At 41.5% G+C, this 10,113-nt stretch overlaps 1 protein-coding gene across 1 annotated transcript in view; it reads right to left on the reverse strand.

The window, feature by feature from the left end:
• Nucleotides 1–4,671: 4,671 nt before the first annotated feature.
• The window catches only part of LOC106821574, a 7,108-nt gene continuing 1,666 nt past the window's right edge, over nt 4,672–10,113 (reverse strand). Inside the window, exons 2-4 of the mRNA XM_014826445.1 lie at nt 5,703–5,853; nt 5,342–5,533; nt 4,672–4,992 (exon numbers count right to left, since the gene is read on the reverse strand). Coding sequence (XP_014681931.1) covers nt 4,801–4,992; nt 5,342–5,533; nt 5,703–5,853 — 535 coding nt within the window. The 3' untranslated portion in view covers nt 4,672–4,800. The remainder of the gene's footprint in view (nt 4,993–5,341; nt 5,534–5,702; nt 5,854–10,113) is intronic.

Raw genomic sequence — 10,113 nt, forward strand, 5'->3', positions numbered from 1 at the left:
TTTGGATTGATGTCATTTGACAGGGCAATAAGAACAACCGTGAGCATGAAAAGTACTCTGCCCTTCTTAGTAACTACACACTGCTTAGTCATCTCAGGTCTCTTATGATTTCTCCAGTTATACATGTTGAACAAAGTACTTGAGTATCTGAGATAACCGGTGGATAATATACATAGTATAATACTGGTGTTTTCCACTCCAGGATAATGACTTGGGAACAGATGGCACACAAACGAGAGTAAACAAATCAATACAGTTAGCATAAACATTTCGCCACTCAAACCAAGAGCGAATTTACGATGTAGAAAATCGGCTATATTGACTCTTCATCCAGTTGAACAACATCTTTTTGTAGCTCCATCACGACAGAACAATCTTACCAACTGATTTAGTGACAAATAAATTGGTATTGAACCTAATAGCTAACCAAATAACAGTATTTGTTACAAAATTTTTGGAGAGGACAAGAAAACAAACATGTCCGCCCCACTTGCGCGCTCCCTACCAGGAATTTCAGAAGGATTGATTGGGGAGGGCACGGGAAGGGGTCGTAACAATTGGAGTCAATTACGTATGTCGAAAGTGGCCCCCAAATTACAGCAATTGCTTCGGTGCGATGTCCATCATTGGAAAACAGAATGACTTTGTTAGTATTGTGAAAAGTAAACAGCCAAAAATCAAGGCTTGCCGATTAGGCAATTACGGGATGTTGGAACGTTAAATAGTATGTTGCAATTGGCTTCAGCTCTGAAGGTATGTCGGACCTGACATTCGTCAAAGGCCTGGGGAAGCCCTGATTTGTGTGCGTGTGTGCGTGTAAGCGCACGTCTGTTTGTGTGCTTCCTTGTTGCTGTTCAAAAACAACATTCTACCTGATAAACATTTAAGTGAATTAATTATGATTCATTTTCAAAATAAAATAACAAAGCGTAGAATAAACAACGACAGTGCATACTACTTCAAACTTTGAACAATTAAAAAGTAAATATAGGGCCGGAGGTTTAATTATGAAATAAAAAAACGTGTGCATGGGATTTAATCTAACACATGCGGCAACATATATGGCAGTAGAGGTAAGCTAATCTATCTATCTATCGCTCTGGTTCCCAACCGGGGGCACTATTACCCTCTGGGGGTACCAGCGAACACCAGAGGGGGTACCTGGGAAGCCTCTTAGACAATTTAAAAAAAATAGTGCTATATAATAATCAGCGGGTGATTCAGGCATCTCTATCGACAGTGCCAACAAATCATGGTTTTCGGTCGAAGCAAGCAAGCGACAGAGTGGTAACCTCCGCGTGCCAGCGCAGCAACAGCAGCGAGGCCCACGTAGACATACGTCCCCACAGCACGAGCGCAGTGGTGTCTTTCCATTTCGCCAGATTCCAACTTCGCCATTTGCCATTTCGCCAGTTTCCCATTTCGCCATTTTTCCACTTCGCCATTTTCCCATTTCGCCATTTTCCCACTTCGCCAGTTTTCCATTTCGCCAATATTTTTTGTTGCTTCCACCCCCTGCACGAAATTGATCCTTCCATTCTTAAAAAAGGGTCATTTCTAGGTCGTTAAAGTTAGGGTTAGGGTTAGGTTTAACTATCGCTGTGCGACTGCATTAATAAAACATAAACATGATGTCAAAATATTCATGACAATACATCAGTGTTGGTTCTTCATTTTGCTTATGCAGGGGCGTGTACAGGGGGGGTCCAGGGGGTCCGGCCCCCCCCCCCCCTGCTCGCGCAGAAAACGCATCTAAGGAGGTCTAATTTCAAAAAATATCGGACCTTCGCGATGCTCACAAGTTTGTGTTACGGTTAGACCCCCCCCCCCTATTACAAATCCTGTACACGCCCCTGTTATGGTAGGCGAAGGGGTACCAGGAGATAGCTTAAAAAACTTAGGGGTACGGGGAGTCCAAAAGGTTGTGAACCACTGATCTATCGTATTTCCGTTGACGTAATTATATGCGATAGTATCGGCTATCGTAGCGGCGGAAATGGAATAAGAAAGCGGAAATTTTCCGCCAAAATGGGAAGGGTTGGGAGGTTGCCACTCCATAAGAATTCAAATTACATAGACTAGGGTTAAACCCCAAAGATTGAAAGGCAACATTTTGGGCCTATGGAGTAAAATTAATATTGTTATTGCTCCTGTGAACTGTGTCCTTAAAACCGATGTAGAGGAGCTGACGGGGGGGGCAAAGGCTTTAACTGGGGGGATGCCCCCCATGCCCCCCTTGGTGCCGCCACTGGTTATAATGCTCAAAAACACAACATATATAACACTAATCGCCATAGTCATCGCCGTCGCCGTCGTAATCATCATCGTCTATTGTCAGCGCCAGCCATTAGCGTAATTGGTATTTTGGGAACTTGCCTGTGCTAATGTATAGACAAATAATTATTATATTTATATAGATTGTACACAGGGAGGCAAGCATTTAGATTTGCTCATAATAACAGCTACCTATACGTCAGTTACTTGGCTTTACTTAGATTTGATATTTATATATATGCGTGTGTGTATGTGCGTGCGTGCGTGCGTGCGTGCGTGCGTGTGTGTGTGTGTGTGTGTGTGATAAATGGATGGATAGATAGATAGATTAGCTTACCTCTACTATCATTTATGTTGCCGCATGTGTTAGATTAAATCGCATGCACACATGTTTTTATCCTAATTCAACCTCCGGCCCTACATTTACTTTTCACTTGTTCAAAGTTTGAAGTAGTATGCACTCTCGTTGTTTATTCTACGCTTTGTTATTTTATTTTGAAAATGAATCATAATTAATTCACTTAAATGTTTATCAGGTAGAATGTTGTTTGTGAACAGCAACAAGGAAGCACACAAACAGACGTGCGCGTATACGCACACGCGCACACAAATCAGGGCTTCCCCAGGCCTTTGACGAATGTCGGGTCCGACATACCTTAAGAGCTGAAGCCAATTTGCAACATACTATTTAACGTTCAAACATCCCGCAATTGCCTAATCGGCAAGCCTTGATTTTCGGCTGTTTACTTTTTACAATACTAACACAGTCATTCTGTTTTCACATGATGGACATCTCACCGAAGCAATTGCTGTGATTTGGGGGCCACTTTCGACATACGTAATTGACTCCAATTGTTACGACCCCTTCCCGTTCCCTTCCCAATCAATCCTTCTGAAATTCCTGGTAGGGAGTGCGCAAGTGGGGAGGACATATTTGTTTTCTTGTCCTCTCCAAAAAGTTTGTAACAAATACTGTCTTTTGGTTAGCTATTGGGTTCAATACCAATTTATTTGTCACTAAATCAGTTGGTAAGGTTGTTCTGTCGTGATGGAGCTACAAAACGACGTTGTTCAACTGGATGAAGAGTCAATATAGCCAATTTTCTACATCGTAAATTCGCTCTTGGTTTGTTTGTACTGTATTGATTTGTTTACTCTCGTTTGTGTGCCATCTGTTCTCAAGTCATTATCCTGGAGTGGAAAACACCAGTATTATACCATGTAGATTATCCACCAGTTATCTCAGCAACTCAAGTACTTTGTTCAACATGTATAACTGGAGAAATCATGGGAGACCTGCGCTGACTAAGCAGCTATGTGTAGTTACCAAGAAGGGCAGAGTACTTTTCATGTTCACCGTTGTGCTTATTGCCCTGTCAATTGACATCAATCCAAACCCTGGTCCAGAGAGGGATGAATCTACTATATATCCGTGTGGGCAATGCATTAACCTGATCGTCACCACGTCAAAATTAATAAATACAGTGTGCTGTGAGGGAGAGATTCCATGTTGTCTGTTGTTCCACGTCTGTTGAATCAACACCAAGTCGCATAAAACCAGTGCATGTATCAACTCCACTGCGGGCTAATCAGGGACGCCCCTCGTCCAGAAAACCTCTGAGAATTCTAAACGTCCATTTTCAGTTGGTGAAAACAAAGCAAGCGCAACTGCGAAACCTTATTGATAGCAGTAAACCTTCCATTATTATAGGTACTGAAATCGGGATTGATGATTCCATAACAGTCAACCAAGTTTTTCCACCAGGTTTCCAGTTACTTAGGACGGATAGAAATCTGCATGGAGGAGGCGTAGTCATTGCTGTAAGTTCTGACTATTTTTCTTTATTTTTACTTTTGGATCAACAAGGGGGGCCATGGCCCCCTTGCCCCCCCCCCTAACTACGCCACTGACTCCAGCGAATAGATTGGCTGATAAAATCGTGACAATTATTATAAGAAATGTTATGCGTCAAAGTCAAAATAAAAATGCGCGACTCCTCCAAAGTGAATATTTCGATTAAAATAAAGATGCTTACACTAAAGACACTTTACAGATACGTTATTAGATATTATCTACAATATATTAATTACAATACAATTATATAATTTATATATTATATAATGATGTAAATTTTGTTATAGATTTAATTCAAACGAAAACAACATGTTTTTCATGACACAAATATTTTATACGAAATTATCATAGAAATAATATAGGTAGACTATATTATGTCTCGCGAATATATTTCTATGAAAATTATTGACGTCCAGCGCCATCTGGTGGAGTTATTTAGTAAAAAATATTTTTGTATTATTTGCCAATAAAAAATGTACCAAATAAAACACGCTGGCGAATATATACAAATGATTATCAATTTTATACTAATATCTCTAGTTTATTGTAAGTCTATGCACCTAGCTATGTTCAATTTCCTAGTGTTCAGTTTGACAATTTCAATTTCAATCAGGTCCCAATACAAGGTCTCTATGAAGGGCCAGACCTCCGAGTTGTTTACACATCTGTGTTTAACTTCCAGCAGGAAAATCCTCGGTGGTCGTCTTTTTCGACTTATAAGAACAGGCGCCATTGAAGCAGGCCTGACACAGGCTGACGTCATGCGCATGCGTAGTCTTACCCTCTCTGCGCACTTTGACGTACTTGGGTTGGTCGAACTGGTAAAACCGGTGCCCAACCTTCATGTAAATATTGTTCACAACCTTTGCAAAATAAAGAAATCTTCAAAAAATAATGGGAAAAGACAATATAAAATGCATTTTTAATTTTTCGGATATAATATTATAGTTCATATTATGTAGGCCTATAAACACCTTTTTTTATTGAAATTCCATGTATTTTTTACTACTTGAAAAAATCACATGTAAATAATCATGTTTCCGGGAAAAGTGCAACTATTATATCGCTTCTTTTAGATCAGTTTAAACTAGAAACTTTATTGTAATAAATTCGAATAGAGCCCGATTTCGATATCAAGACAAAGCACGTGAACAAATCTCCTAAATTAATCAGAAGAGGGTAAGCGGAGTCCCGGAACGGTAAATTATTTACCTTTTCCACTTCTTCAGTGTACCACATGGGCTGCTGAAATCCAGACTGGGGACAGCGTTTGCAAACCTGACCGTATAGCATGAAAATGATGCGTCCCGTGGAAGGTTTGTGTCCGCCATCTTCGCACGCGTTGGTTAGGCTATACCAGAACATGACGGAGCCTTTCATTGATGTCCAGGAGTTGCCGCATTGCTAAGCATAGATGATAAGTAATAATAACAAACAAGTAATAAATACTAATAATTAACAAGTAGGCGTGGGCTTCCGGGTTTGCAATCACAACAAAAGGAAGAACTATATCCAAAGCATCTATACCTCTTGTATGCAAACATGAAAGCAAAAAAGAAAAGTGGGAACACACCTGACATTGAAACCTGACTTTAGCACTATCTTTGAACATCCGACAGTCTTTCGGTTCTTCCTCACCCGGTGAGAACGCCTTAATATTCCAGACGTGTTCGAATTCTCTAAACCTCATTTCGAAAGATTGATGCCAGATCTGGTTAACTAAGCTATAAAATGCAGTGTTAGTGAGTGTATAATACGACATACACGAAAGCTATCCACCTGAAAAGTTTATTGAGTTTAAACACATCACTATAATGTTGACCAATATAAAGTTGTAAATTCAAAACTTTAAAAAAATTACATAAGTAAACATAGGCCTAAAAACATAAAAACCAGGAGTACGATTGGTTACAAAGGAAACGTTGCTATTCTAGTATGAAAACACGTAGAGTTTTATATGTACTTAAATACTATATACTGCAAAATCCTGCTTGCGATAATCGCACGTGGCAACCTTTCTTAATTCAATCACAATTGATAATAAAGCAAACATGTTTTACACATACACACAGACACAGATACGCACACAGAACCACACACGCACACAGGCACATATGCACACACACACGTACGCACGCACACACACGCACGCACACACACGCACGCACGCACGCACACACACGCACATTTACACACACACACAGTGGCGTAGCCAGGATTTTTTAACATGGGGGCCAAAAACAGCGAACTGCGCAAAATTGTGGATGACTTAATTATTATTTTAATCCTTCCTTCACCACCCTCTCCACACCCTACCCTCTCCCATCTCTCAGCTCTGCAATGGGCGCCATGCAAAGAGGCGAAATTTTTTTCGTTGTTCTCTGCTTCCAAGATAAATAACTGTTCAGTGTCAAATCCATCTAAGGAGAGGGAGTGAAAACAGGCGGGGGGTATGGGGGACCTCCCCCAGAAAATTGTGAAAATGTAGATCGCAGGAGATAATATTTGAGGCACTTTTGATTACATTTACAGCCTTCATTCTGACTACGACAATTCTCTTTTTAGTAGAACAATTATTTATTTTTTTTTACTTTCTAATTAACAAGGGGGGCCATGGCCCCTTTTGACGCCCCCCCCCTAACTACGCCACTGCACCCCCCACACAAACACACACAATCGCGCGCACACATACGTATGTATTACACGCACACGAGCACGCACGCAAGTACGTACGCACGCCTGCATGTACCCACACGCACACTCACACACAGACACACACGCACACACACAGACATACACACTACTCACGCACGTACACGTGCACACGCACGCACACACGCCGAACTCACATACACCACGAACACACACACACACACAACGACACACCACACACACAGACAAAACACACACACAGCAACACACAACACACGACAGGCACATCACACACACACAACACACACACACACACACACGTATATACTATATATATATATATATACTAGCCTGGTACCCGGTGTCGCGCGAAATATCTGACGTGTGCGAAATATCTGAGTTAGGATGCGTATGCGCATGCGTGCCGACCCGACCAATGACAGCTTGTCTTTGTGTTACGATAGGTTGTGTACACTTGAAGGTTTGTGTAAAATACCAAGTTCTGGTACAGGGTAGCGAAGGACGCAAAAATGCATCAAAGACAATGTTCGAGAATTAGGTATATTGGCAAGCATCCGAAAAATTTATGATAAATATTAAATAAACACGTGAACTTAGTTTAGTAAACAGCGTAATGATTTGAAAGTAGTAAATGGGCGCACTATTTCGTATCACTATTATATCAAATTTCTCATAAAATAATGGTCGGATTTTTAATATCTTTGCAACTTTTAATAGTCCAAATCTTATTACATAAGATATGAGTAACGTACCTGCTGTAAAACTTGTAGTAAAAAAGCGTTACAAATTGTAACCGAAATCCATCTGTGGCAGCAAACTGCATGCAGTGCCCCTTCCCACACTCAGTAGACTGAGCCAAACTCCACGACAGATGGCGCTCTCGCTCTGGCTCAATTCTACTGAGTGTGGGAAATTATTATGCTGAGTATTATCCTGAGTGTGGGAAGGGGCACTGCATGCAGTTTGAGATTGAACTTATGAGCGAGAGCGCCATCTGTCGTGGAGTTTGATATTATGCAAGTCAGAAATTTCGCGCTACACCGGCGTTGCTCAGGGAAAAACGATTAGGAACAACTTTTAAGAGCAAATTCAGCCACATATACTTACTTAATTCTAAAGTATTTTCACCCCCCCCCCTTCACCCATAAGATATCCATCAGAAAGGAAAGAGAAGCGTACTGGATTCACAATCTAAACACTATCCAGCCACACGGAGTCAATCTACGGGTAGAGATTCCGAGATGGATAGAAGACAGTAACAATCCTCTCACCAGCATGGTATATACACAAGTCCAATTCTCAGCCGACACTCTAGGTTAGCGGGTGGCTCGGTTTACTTTTTTATTTAAAAAAAATTTACTTATTTCTATGGATAGATTCGTAACAGAGAAACAAACAATACGCAATATTCTGACAAAATAGTTCGAGCGATTCTATGATTCTGTGTAGTCAAAGCTTCTGGATATACAATTAACATTGTTATAAAATTGCGCCAAGTTATTATGAATATGCCTCTCTGGTTTTGCAAGCATTGTCTCGCCTTTTAATTAAATACACAATTGGTGACATCTGTCTCTCCTATCATTTGGATTCGCTTTACATTAAAATAATACATGAAAACTAAACTAAACTAAATACGTAGATCAATAAACTAAACCCGTCAATATAGCACGGTATCAGTTCAGGGTCACTTTCATCGTAAAATAATTAGTACAGCAGATATGTGATATATTTCGACAGAATTGTGGGTTTGATGATAAAAGCATGGCATTTGGCACACAGTTAGGACATACCCTTAGGAATATTTTTGGAAATAGGGACATCGCATATTTGTCCCATGGTAGCTTTGGCGGCCATTTTACAAAATAGCGGCCTCAATTTACCATTTTCGCCCATAAGTTGAACTATATCAAGTATGGTTGGTGCAAAACACATTCTAGTGGATATATGTATCATTTGTTATTGACATGTTAAGCATAGGCCTCACGTGGACTTGAACACAATTATGTATGGTGGCCTAACAGGGACGCAAATGACGTTTTTCTTTTTTGTTATGCTTATCATATCTGACATATCTGTCTTGCTACATATGTACTAGAGTTCAGACATTGTGCATATCGTAAGCCTAGTATACACACATATATGACACTATAGACACATATATACACACTATAGGACACACTAGCGATTCTGTACGCTGCCCGGCAGCGTATGTTTTTGCTCACGATTTTGGAACGCCGTACGAGTTGCGCGTGCAGCTGTACACATGATTGGCTGCTACCATTCGCGTTCGAACGCGATTGTTCATTGTTGGGCGCGCTGGTGCTAGACTGGTACTCGCCCCCACCTCGTTTACTCGACCCCATCGAGTAACTAAGCCGAGAGGTGTGAGCGGGTACCAGTCTACGCTAGTGCAAGCGCATGCAAGCGCATGCGCTGTATGCAAGCGATGAAAAACCGGGCAGAAATATTCAACATGCTGAATGCGAGCGATGCGCCGGGCGTATGGGATTGCGAGCGATTCTGCTAATTCTTCTTTCAGGTCACGGTGGTGGTTTGCATCTGGTGGCTGTACACTAAAGGTATTTTGACTGACTGACAATGGCCAAACGTTTTATGGTATTGGACCCCCAACAGCCAGGCTCATCTGGTACACATCTTCCATATCTGACACATTGGGACCAGTGTGTGTTATGTCAGAAAGACACCTCTGAGAAGCTATGCTGTCCAGCTGAATCAAAGCGTAGCACTGGTGGTTCTGGGTACCAGACTCTTGCAGACAATCTCCTCGCCTTCAGCAAGATCGGATGTCTGCCAAAGACTATAGATATCTCTAAACTGGATGATGGTGAGGGCATTCAAGCAACATTCGAGCACCACAGAACCAGGTGGCATGATTCGTGTAGACTCGAATACAACAAAACCCAACTGTTTCGAGCCGAGAAGAGGAAAACCTCCTGTGAGCACAGTGCAGATGTCCCAAGAAAGTACATACGTCAGAGTAGAGACCAACCACAACCTTCAGTTTACAAGTGTTTCTTTTGTGACGGACAGGCGGGTAAGGAGACTCTGCAGGAGGCTTCCACCTTTGAGATTGATGCCCGTGTCAGGAAATGTGCCCATAAGATCTCCTCCACTTAGTTTAGCCAACAGTGGTTTAGCACAAGAGGCCAAGTACCATGTGAAGTGTCTAGCCTCCCTGTACAACAAAGCCAGAGGCTCCTCATTCATCTTCGTATGCCGTGATTTACGACGTCTTGGTTTGGAGTTCAGCCAGGGCTACACCATACGGGCTTCCTCAATGTAGGTGG

Source organism: Priapulus caudatus, unplaced genomic scaffold, assembly GCF_000485595.1.
Source record: "Priapulus caudatus unplaced genomic scaffold, Priapulus_caudatus-5.0.1 Scaffold78, whole genome shotgun sequence".
Taxonomy (NCBI): Eukaryota; Metazoa; Priapulida; class Priapulimorpha; order Priapulimorphida; family Priapulidae; genus Priapulus; species Priapulus caudatus.